General features: G+C 44.4%; 1 protein-coding gene across 4 annotated transcripts in view; it reads right to left on the minus strand.

The window, feature by feature from the left end:
- Positions 1-12,908, minus strand: part of CCDC27 (coiled-coil domain containing 27) — a 58,243-nt gene that overhangs the window by 36,483 nt on the left and 8,852 nt on the right. For 2 of the 4 annotated variants that reach the window (XM_056543401.1, XM_056543400.1), the window contains exon 2: positions 153-349. The exons of the other annotated variants lie outside the window; for them this stretch is intronic. In XM_056543401.1, coding sequence (XP_056399376.1) covers positions 153-338 — 186 coding nt within the window. In that variant the 5' untranslated portion in view covers positions 339-349. The remainder of the gene's footprint in view (positions 1-152; positions 350-12,908) is intronic. 4 annotated transcript variants of the gene reach the window in all.

A 12,908-nucleotide genomic window follows, 5' to 3' on the forward strand; every position in this document is an offset into this window, starting at 1 on the left:
TAACACTGCTATACACTGTGGTGGCCCCTTCACCCCTAGGGCCCCCTATACAGTATATTATATAACACTGCTATACACTGTGGTGGCCCCTTCACCCCTAGGGCCCCCTATACAGTATATAACACTACTATATGCTGCTCCATATGCGTTACCTGGATGTCGTAGTTGGGGCCGCGCTCTTGCGCTGATTTGCTGTAGTTTTCCCAGCGTGTGTCTGATTTTGGGATCCTCCATACAGCGGTCTGGGGTCTGCGGGTTCCCGTCCATTGCAGCTCGTGGTAACTTTGCATCTTCCGCCCGGGTTTCTCCTTCATCTCCACTTTCGGGCCTGAGACCATCTCAGCGCATTCTACAACGTAAAATCCACCGTATATGAGGGAGATGAAGAGTAACCAGGAGCAGTAAGAGACCTCAAGGCTCCGGGTGTCCAGGTCTTTGTGGTGAATGTTTCCCTGGATACATATTAATGAACGTACAACCTGGAATTAGGGGGCGGAGTCTGCTAATTGAGATTATAGAGTGAGCGCGGCCCAAGTATACAGGAGCGCGGCCATGGAGCCTCGGGCCATCATTATACAACATACAGGAGAAACTCAATAAATTAGAATATCGTGCAATAGGCAGGAAAGGAACATGAAGTGCCCCAAAATCTCCTGGTAGACGGAGGCGATGACCCTGGACTTAACCCCTTAAGGACACAGCTCATTTTCACCTTAATGGTCTATTCACACATTCAGCTGCAGGATTTTCTGCTGCAGATTTCAATGTAAACTGAATGACTGAGCACAGATTGAAATCCTGCGCATCAAATCTGCGCATCAAATCTGCGCATCAAATCTGCGTATCAAATCTGCGCATCAAATCTGCGCATCAAATCTGCGCAGAATACTATACGTGTGAATAGACCCTTAGGACGCAGCACTTTTTTGACCACTGAGACTTTATATATTAATAACTCTGATGCTTTTACCTATCATTCTGATTCCGAGATTGTTTTTTTGTGACATATTCTACTTTAACATAGTGGTAAATTTTCATCATTACTTGCATCCCTTCTTGGTGAAAAATCCCAAAATTTCATTACAAATTTGAAAAGTTTGCATTTTTCTAACTTTGAAGCTCTCCGCTTGTAAGGAAAATGGATATTCCAAATAAATTCCATTTTGATTCACATACACAGTGGCCCTCAGTTACTTAGAAAATCGGGTTGTAAGTCTATCTTGCTTTCTTACCCGACTGCTTTTTTCCCTGGTATTTATTATTATGTCGCTTTTTTCCCTGGTATTTATTATTATGTCGCATCCTGTTTGTCGCACGTGGGTTTTGTAGGTTTTGGTTTCCAACTCCTCTGAGCTGTCGGGAAAAAATCCACAACAATTCAACAAATTCGGGTTGGAAACCTTTATAAATATGTGGGAAAGCTCAGAAATGTCGGGTTACGCCTCTTTTTCGGGTTTGGGAGAATCCACATCGGGTCCGTCGGGAAAAAATGTTGCATCGTGTCGCAGACTGGCGCACGATGTCTACTACATGGCGCAGACAAAGATGCGACAAAAAAACCCGACAAAAGAAGTCGGGTTTAGAACAGTAAATGAGGGCCATTGTGTCTACATTATATTTGCATCATAACGTTCAGATGTTTTTACTTTTTGAAGACATCGGAGGCTTCAAAGTTCAGCAGCAATTTTGAAAAAATCTGAATTTTTCCGGGGACCAGTTAAGTTTGACGTGGATTTGAGGGGCCTTTGTGAGAAATCCCCCATAAATGACCCCATTATAGAAACTGCACCCCTCAAAGTATTCAAAATGACATTCAAAAAGTTTGTTAACCCTTTAGGTGTTTCACAAGAATAGCAGCAAAGTGGAGGAGAAAAATCAAAATCTGCATTTTGACACAAATTTTTCTCATTTTTAAAACTGGTATAAGGAGAAAAATCCCCCCAAAATTTGTAGCCCAATTTCTCTAGTGTATGGAAATACCTCATATGTTGACATAAAGTGCTCTGTGGGCGGGAAAGAGCAACTCTGGGATTTTTGAAAATGAATTTTGCTGTCATGGTTTTTGGGGTCTCCTCTATACACTGTGACACTTGTTGTGTATCTGTCTCCTCTATACACTGTGACACTTGTTGTGTATCTGTCTCCTCTATACACTGTGACACTTGTTGTGTATCTGTCTCCTCTATACACTGTGACACTTGTTGTGTATCTGTCTCCTCTATACACTGTGACACTTGTTGTGTATCTGTCTCCTCTATACACTGTGACACTTGTTGTGTATCTGTCTCCTCTATACACTGTGACACTTGTTGTGTATCTGTCTCCTCTATACACTGTGACACTTGTTGTGTATCTGTCTCCTCTATACACTGTGACACTTGTTGTGTATCTGTCTCCTCTATACACTGTGACACTTGTTGTGTATCTGTCTCCTCTATACACTGTGACACTTGTTGTGTATCTGTCTCCTCTATACACTGTGACACTTGTTGTATATCTGTCTCCTCTATACACTGTGACACTTGTTGTGTATCTGTCTCCTCTATACACTGTGACACTTGTTGTGTATCTGTCTCCTCTATACACTGTGACACTTGTTGTGTATCTGTCTCCTCTATACACTGTGACACTTGTTGTGTATCTGTCTCCTCTATACACTGTGACACTTGTTGTGTATCTGTCTCCTCTATACACTGTGACACTTGTTGTGTATCTGTCTCCTCTATACACTGTGACACTTGTTGTGTATCTGTCTCCTCTATACACTGTGACACTTGTTGTGTATCTGTCTCCTCTATACACTGTGACACTTGTTGTGTATCTGTCTCCTCTATACACTGTGACACTTGTTGTGTATCTGTCTCCTCTATACACTGTGACACTTGTTGTGTATCTGTCTCCTCTATACACTGTGACACTTGTTGTGTATCTGTCTCCTCTATACACTGTGACACTTGTTGTGTATCTGTCTCCTCTATACACTGTGACACTTGTTGTGTATCTGTCTCCTCTATACACTGTGACACTTGTTGTGTATCTGTCTCCTCTATACACTGTGACACTTGTTGTGTATCTGTCTCCTCTATACACTGACACTTGTTGTGTATCTGTCTCCTCTATACACTGTGACACTTGTTGTGTATCTGTCTCCTCTATACACTGTGACACTTGTTGTGTATCTGTCTCCTCTATACACTGTGACACTTGTTGTGTATCTGTCTCCTCTATACACTGTGACACTTGTTGTGTATCTGTCTCCTCTATACACTGTGACACTTGTTGTGTATCTGTCTCCTCTATACACTGTGACACTTGTTGTGTATCTGTCTCCTCTATACACTGTGACACTTGTTGTGTATCTGTCTCCTCTATACACTGTGACACTTGTTGTGTATCTGTCTCCTCTATACACTGTGACACTTGTTGTGTATCTGTCTCCTCTATACACTGTGACACTTGTTGTGTATCTGTCTCCTCTATACACTGTGACACTTGTTGTGTATCTGTCTCCTCTATACACTGTGACACTTGTTGTGTATCTGTCTCCTCTATACACTGACACTTGTAATGCTGTTATATACACGGCCCTATACAATGACTATACACTATATAAGATCTATATACCGTTTTATAATACTATATATAATGTGACGAACCGTCCTGAGGGATAGCTCTGGGATCGTCCTGGTCAATTGCCACGGGACACGTAAAACAAAACAGTAAAACAAAACATAACTCAGGAACAAACCAAAGTCCTAGACCGTCTGGTCACTGACTATAACTCTCAGCATGCCCTGACTACTATCTGGTGAGCTCCCCTCATCCAGTTAGAACCTGTGCCACCTGCAACCTGTTACTACCAGTTCACACCACGTCTTGGACCACTCGCAGCTCCTGCTGCATGTTACCTAAACAGGGTCCGAGTGTCTCCCCCTCTAACAGCAGCATACTGTATCCAAGGGAGAGCGCAGATCAGACTCCATCTTATATTCACCTCCCTTCCCTGCTGCCTCATTACTTAAGAAGCAGGTGAGAGATTCTTCAGGGTGAGCAAAGGAAATACACCCTTTCCTTGCCACCTTGTCACATCACCCCCCCCCCCCCCCTTTGCTCAGACCACCGGGTAGGAGCACATGTATTTGAAAGGCAGAAAACATCTGCCTTTCCTTTCTCTTGGGCAACTTTTGTCCCACAGTCTCTGAAGTCCTTGACTTTTTTCTTCCTGGTGTGCACAGGGTTCTTGAAATTAAGGACCGAGAGGACCGATGATGCTTCTAACCTTTGTCTTCTTCTGGCTTGCCAGACCTCTGCCTCTGCTTCAAAGAATCTTTCAGCCTCAGTGGCTTCACCAACCACTGTCTTGTTCTCTGTTGCTTCAGAGGACCTCCGACACGGGTCCATCTCAGTCTAAACTTTAGAGGGCTTCCCACCTGGTTTCACCTCAGTCTTGACTTCAGCAGATTTCTCACATGGATTCACCTCATCCCTTCTACTTTCTCTTCAGGGGCCCCAGCTTCCTCAGGTTTGGCTTCAGAGTCTTTGGCTCCTTCAGGTTCTTGTGTAGAATCAGCTTCTACTACTGTTTGGCTCTTCTCTGCAGCTTCTTCAGGCTTACTCTTCTCTTCACCTGTAGCTTCAGTTGTGCCATTTTCTTTACTCACAGCTTTTGAGGTTGACTCTGGTTTAGCTTCTGCTTCAGAGGATTTCTCTGCCTCAGCATTACCTTCAGAATTTTTGGTCTGCTCAGGTTCAGAGGATTTCCTGATTGACTTCAGAGGATTTCCCACCAGGTTTCAGCTCAGTCCTAGCTTCAGGGGACTTCTTACAGGGCTTCACCTCAATCTTAGCTTTAGAGACACTCTCCAGATTGCTGGCAAGAGCTTCAGCTTCCATCTTCGTTTCATTCTTCTCTTTTTCTATGTTTTCCATGGCTACCAGCCTAGCCTTGTGATCACTCCGCAGAGCCTGATATGCACCATGTAGAAGACTCACTTCTTCCTGGAATGACATCCGCTTGGCCAGACTCTGCACTTCACTCTCCTTGCTGGTCACAAGACCCTGGGACCGGGACAGTTCATCCTGCAGAGCCACAAACTCACTTCTGTGATGCTCCATGACTTTCTCCAGCTGAAGCCTCACTTCTTGCTCTTTTTTAAAGTCAGCAAGTGATTTGTCCCTCTCCTCTGTCAAGCGATGTACCTCTTCTTCTTTCTCCGTCAACTTTACAGAAACCATCTGCAGGGTTTCTTCCAGATTCTGGATCTGCTCCAGTTTGTTTCCAAGACCAGCTCGTCTTTTCCGAGACCTTTTACTGACAGCGGTCTCCTCACTCTCGCTGTTAGACCTTGAGACATCCTCTGGTCCTCTGTCAGATACTCAACCCAGCTCTTCTCCATCTCTAGATGAAGTCTCCCCCTTTTTCGGGGTTGCGGCCACTTTTGCTTCGTCATCATCAACAACAGGTGCCACTGACACCTGACACTCTTCCTCCCCCACCATGTTGGCAACTCTGGAGACTCTTGCTGAACACTCCCGTCGGACCGGCAATCCCTTGACGGTAAGTTCGTTGCCCCTAGCAACAACTTCAATGGCTCTTGGCACCAGCGAGTCAGGGAGATTCCTGATCAGTTCCTCTGAACTGTCTCTCGGCTCCTTGGCAGACTTTTCTTTTGTCTTGTCAGTCTCTCCACGGCCCGGCAAAAACAACTAGGGCTCCTGGGTCTGCAACAATATGTGGTCCAGTGGTTCGACCTTCCTGGTTACTACCCCTCTCTGGTCCAGACACCACATCTCCTTCACTTAGGACTCTGTCTGTGACTGTTAGCGCAGCCCCCAGCTCCACCAGTACTCTCTTACGTAGTTTTGGTTTTTCCGCAGCCATCTCCGTAGCTTCTATTCCAGTCACCTCTTTATCTTGACTCGCGGACTGTTCTTCAGCTCCCCTAGTGGTCTGGCAGACTCCCACCAGACATATACCTAGGGTCTGCCGACACTCCCACCAGACATATACCTAGGGTCTGCTGACACTCCCACCTGACATACACCTGGGGTCTGCTGACACTCCCACCCGACATATACCTAGGGTCTGCCGACACTCCCACCCGACATATACCTAGGGTCTGCCGACACTCCCACCTGACATATACCTAGGGTCTGCCGACACTCCCACCTGAGATATACCTAGGGTCTGCTGACACTCCCACCTGACATATACCTAGGGTCTGCTGACACTCCCACCCGACATATACCTAGGGTCTGCTGACACTCCCATCTGACATATACCTAGGGTCTGCTGACACTCCCACCTGACATATACCTAGGGTCTGCTGACACTCCCACCCGACATATACCTAGGGTCTGCTGACACTCCCACCCGACATATACCTAGGGTCTGCTGACACTCCCACCTGACATATACCTAAGGTCTGCTGACACTCCCACCTGACATATACCTAGGGTCTGCTGACACTCCCACCTGACATATACCTAGGGTCTGCTCACACTCCCACCTGACATATACCTAGGGTCTGCCGACACTCCCACCTGACATATACCTAGGGTCTGCTGACACTCCCACCTGACATATACCTAGGGTCTGCCGACACTCCCACCTGACATATACCTAGGGTCTGCTGACACTCCCACCTGACATATACCTAGGGTCTGCCGACACTCCCACCTGACATATACCTAGGGTCTGCCGACACTCCCACCCGACATATACCTAGGGTCTGCCGACACTCCCACCTGACATATACCTAGGGTCTGCTGACACTCCCACCTGACATATACCTAGGGTCTGCTGACACTCCCACCTGACATATATCTAGGGTCTGCTGACACTCCCACCTGACATATACCTAGGGTCTGCTGACACTCCCACCTGACATATACCTAGGGTCTGCTGACACTCCCACCTGACATATACCTAGGGTCTGCTGACACTCCCACCTGACATATACCTAGGGTCTGCTGACACTCCCACCTGACATATACCTAGGGTCTGCTTACACTCCCACCTGACATATACCTAGGGTCTGTCGACACTCCCACCTGACATATACCTAGGGTCTGCCGACACTCCCACCTGACATATACCTAGGGTCTGCCGACACTCCCACCTGACATATACCTAGGGTCTGCCGACACTCCCACCCGACATATACCTAGGGTCTGCCGACACTCCCACCCGACATATACCTAGGGTCTGCCGACACTCCCACCCGACATATACCTAGGGTCTGCTCACACTCCCACCTGACATATACCTAGGGTCTGCTGACACTCCCACCTGACATATACCTAGGGTCTGCTGACACTCCCACCTGACATATACCTAGGGTCTGCTGACACTCCCACCTGACATATACCTAGGGTCTGTCGACACTCCCACCCGACATATACCTAGGGTCTGTCGACACTCCCACCTGACATATACCTAGGGTCTGCTGACACTCCCACCTGACATATACCTAGGGTCTGCTGACACTCCCACCTGACATATACCTAGGGTCTGCCGACACTCCCACCTGACATATACCTAGGGTCTGCCGACACTCCCACCTGACATATACCTAGGGTCTGCCGACACTCCCACCTGACATATACCTAGGGTCTGCTGACACTCCCACCTGACATATACCTAGGGTCTGCCGACACTCCCACCTGACATATACCTAGGGTCTGCTGACACTCCCACCTGACATATACCTAGGGTCTGCCGACACTCCCACCTGACATATACCTAGGGTCTGCCGACACTCCCACCTGACATATACCTAGGGTCTGCCGACACTCCCACCTGACATATACCTAGGGTCTGCTGACACTCCCACCTGACATATACCTAGGGTCTGCTGACACTCCCACCTGACATATACCTAGGGTCTGCCGACACCCCCACCTGACATATACCTAAGGTCTGCCGACACCCCCACCTGACATATACCTAAGGTCTGCCGACACCCCCACCTGACATATACCTAGGGTCTGCGGACACCCCCACCTGACATATACCTAGGGTCTGCCGACACCCCCACCTGACATATACCTAGGGTCTGCGGACACCCCCACCTGACATATACCTAGGGTCTGCCGACACCCCCACCTGACATATACCTAGGGTCTGCCGACACTCCCACCTGACATATACCTAGGGTCTGCTCACACTCCCCGTCCTCATCCTCTGCGGAGTTACTGTCCCCTGCTATGTGATGTAAACCAAGTGTTGTGAGCCTATCAGGTGTTCCTGCTCTAGTCACCTGACTATCTTCCCACAACTGCTGAAAAAACGGAAAATCCTTCCCCAGCACTACATCATACTCTAAGGTGGGATCTATTACAACCTTGTGACTGATGGTACCATAGGGAGTGGAAATACATTAACTGTTTTATAACCCCAGATACCGGCCTGTATAGACACTATAGCGGGGTCCGGCCTGTATAGACACTATAGTGGGGTCCGGCCTGTATAGACATTATAGCGGGGTCCGGCCTGTATAGACACTATAGCGGGGTCCGGCCTGTATAGACACTATAGCGGGGTCCGGCCTGTATAGACACTATAGCGGGGTCCGGCCTATATAGACACTATAGTGGGGTCCGGCCTGTATAGACATTATAGCGGGGTCCGGCCTGTATAGACACTATAGCGGGGTCCGGCCTGTATAGACACTATAGCGGGGTCCGGCCTGTATAGACACTATAGCGGGGTCCGGCCTGTATAGACACTATAGCGGGGTCCGGCCTGTATAGACACTATAGCGGGGTCCGGCCTGTATAGACACTATAGCGGGGTCCGGCCTGTATAGACACTATAGCGGGGTCCGGCCTGTATAGACACTATAGCCGGGTCCGGCCTGTATAGACACTATAGCGGGGTCCGGCCTGTATAGACACTATAGCGGGGTCCGGCCTGTATAGACACTATAGCGGGGTCCGGCCTGTATAGACACTATAGCGGGGTCCGGCCTGTATAGACACTATAGCGGGGTCCGGCCTGTATAGACACTATAGCGGGGTCCGGCCTGTATAGACACTATAGCGGGGTCCGGCCTGTATAGACACTATAGCGGGGTCCGGCCTGTATAGACACTATAGCGGGTCCGGCCTGTATAGACACTATAGCGGGGTCCGGCTTGTATAGACACTATAGCGGGGTCCGGCTTGTATAGACATTATAGTGGGGTCCGGCTTGTATAGACCCTATAGCGGGGTCCGGCTTTCTGCCGCTGGTCTTTACTTATTACACATTTTGGATCTAACAGAACCGTCACCTTTTTACCTTCTATTTCCAGCTCACACAGCTTTTCTTCTGTCCTGAGAGAGGTGGGATAGGATTCTTTACATCAGAACACATTAACATAAGTGTTATAAGAAAAACCTTATCAGCCTGCATGGGATCCCAATATACAGCCCCATTCACACAGTCCAGTAGAGACCCCCCAGTCCTCACTCCTTCCGGAACCTTTGGGTGTGAACTCTCAGGTGCACTCTCCTCATCCCACAACTGCCAGAAATACGGAAAGTCTCTGCCCAGTACAATTTCCACTGTAAGTTCCGCACATACCTCCATCATATGACTTACTGTCCCAAAACATGTATCAAAGGTAATTTGAACAGTCTTCACAAAGGGAATTATTTCCGGCATAATTCGAGATACAGTCTGGCAATAATCTAAGTCCACCCACAGTGGGATTCCGCCCACCGACAACTCACAGGACCTCGGCTTCATCCTGGCGACCACCGGTTGTGGCCTACGTCGGTTTCCCCCAGCAACGGCCTGCCGATGTCCTTTTCCCAGAAAAAAAAAATAGCGGGGTCCGTTGCCCCTAGCAACGCTCCTCCCACAGACACCATCCTGTGTTTGAACTCCTCGGCTGGGCTCCTCCGACTTGCAATCTTGCAGGGGGTTGCTCCTAGCAATGGCTCCTCTCCAAATCGCCCATTGGTTGCCCTTGTCAACATTATGTCCTTATCAACGTGTGCCCGCATCCTCCACCAAATGTGACGACCCGTCTACGGGATTATCTCTCGGATCGTCCTGGTCACTTGCCACGAGACACGTTCCTCATAATAACACCACAGACCACAGTTCCTCATACAAGTCGGGCTCCTCGCAGCTTTATTTCCACAGGTTGCAGGTAAAACAAAACATAAACAGGAACAAAATAAAGTCCTAGACGGTCTGGTCACTGACTACAACTCTCAGCATGCCCTGTCTATCAACTGGTGAGCTCCCCTCAACCAGTTAGAACCTGTGCCACCTGCAACCTGTTACTACCAGTTCACACCACGTCTTGGACCACTCGCAGCACCTTCTGCATGTTACCTAAACAGGGTCCGTGTGTCTCCCCCTCTAACAGCAGCATACTGTATCCCAGGGAGAGCGCAGATCAGACTCCATCTTATATATTCACCTCCCTTCCCTGCTGCCTCATTACTTAAGAAGCAGGTGAGAGATTCTTCAGGGTGAGCAAAGGAAATACACCCTTTCCTTGCCACCTTGTCACAATATATAATGCTGTTATATATGGTCCTATACAATGACTATACAGTATATAAGATCTATATACATTTTATAATACTATATATATATATAATGCTGTTATATACGGCCCGATACAATGACTATACAGTATATAAGATCTATATACATTTTACATAACACTATATATATATATATATTTATAATGCTGTTATATACACGGCCCTATAAAATGACTATACACTATATAAGATCTATATAAATTTTACATAACACTATATATATATATATATATATATATATATATATATATATATATAAAGCTGTTATATACACGGCCCTATACAATGACTATACAGTATATAAGATCTATATACCTTTTATAATACTATATATATAATGCTGTTATATACGGCCCGATACAATGACTATACACTATATAAGATCTATATACCTTTTATAATACTATATATATATATATATAATGCTGTTATATACGGCCCGATACAATGACTATACACTATATAAGATCTATATACCTTTTATAATACTATATATATATATATATATATATATATATATATATATATATATATAATGCTGTTATATACCGCCCTATACAATGACTATACAGTATATAAGATCTATATACCTTTTATAATACTATATATATATATAATGCTGTTATATACGGCCCTATACAATGACTACACACTATATACGATCTATATACCTTTTATAATACTATATATATAATGCTGTTATATACTGCCCTATAGAATGACTACACACTATATAAGATCTATATACCTTTTATAATACTATATACATATATAATGCTGTTATATACGGCCCTATACAATGACTACACACTATATACGATCTATATACCTTTTATAATACTATATATATAATGCTGTTATATACGGCCCGATACAATGACTATACACTATATAAGATCTATATACCTTTTATAATACTATATATATATATATATATAATGCTGTTATATACGGCCCGATACAATGACTATACACTATATAAGATCTATATACCTTTTATAATACTATATATATATATATATATATATATATATATATATAATGCTGTTATATCCCGCCCTATACAATGACTATACACTATAAAAGATCTATATACCTTTTATAATACTATATATATATATATGGACTAATACGGCTACTCCTAACTAATCTATATATATATATATATATATATATATATTATGCTGTTATATACTGCCCTATAGAATGACTACACACTATATAAGATCTATATACCTTTTATAATACTATATACATATATAATGCTGTTATATACGGCCCTATACAATGACTACACACTATATACGATCTATATACCTTTTATAATACTATATATATAATGCTGTTATATACCGCCCTATACAATGACTATACACTATATTAGATCTATATACCTTTTATAATACTATATATATATATATATATATATATATATATATAATGCTGTTATATACGGCCCTATGCAATGACTATACAGTATATTAGATCTATATACCTTTTATAATACTATATATATATATATAATGCTGTTATATACGGCCCTATACAATGACTATACAGTATATTAGATCTATATACCTTTTATAATACTATATATATATATAATGCTGTTATATACGGCCCTATACAATGACTATACACTATATAAGATCTATATACCTTTTATAATACTATATATATATATATATATAATGCTGTTATATACGGCCCTATACAATGACTATACAGTATATAAGATCTATATACCTTTTATAATACTATATATATAATGCTGTTATATACACGGCCCTATACAATGACTACACACTATATAAGATCTATATACCTTTTATAATACTATATATATATAATGCTGTTATATACCGCCCTATACAATGACTATACAGTATATAAGATCTATATACCTTTTATAATACTATATATATAATGCTGTTATATACGGCCCTATACAATGACTATACAGTATATAAGATCTATATACCTTTTATAATACTATATACATATATAATGCTGTTCTCTTACGTGCTGTGGAGGGGATCGAGAGCCGACATGGATGAGAAGAATACACTGTGGGGTTCATTATCCCTCCATACTAGGGCAGTCCTGTGCCCCCCCTCAGGGTGATGTGACCCCCCAATAGGTGGCACCCTGTTACTATCACCCTATAGGTTCAGTCCTGTCCATGGGGTAGAGGTCTCATCACCTGCAGAAGGAGGAGTCTCAGCTCTTCAGGTGACTGAGCTGCCATGGAGGCCAAAAACAAAGCAGACAATGTGTGATGGAGGAGCCGGACAACATGAATAATGTGCACAACATGGCGGAGCAATCACTACTGGAACTACAAGATGTTTGTAGACTTA

The sequence above is a fragment of the Hyla sarda genome, chromosome 10 (genome assembly GCF_029499605.1).
Source record: "Hyla sarda isolate aHylSar1 chromosome 10, aHylSar1.hap1, whole genome shotgun sequence".
Lineage (NCBI taxonomy): Eukaryota > Metazoa > Chordata > Amphibia > Anura > Hylidae > Hyla > Hyla sarda.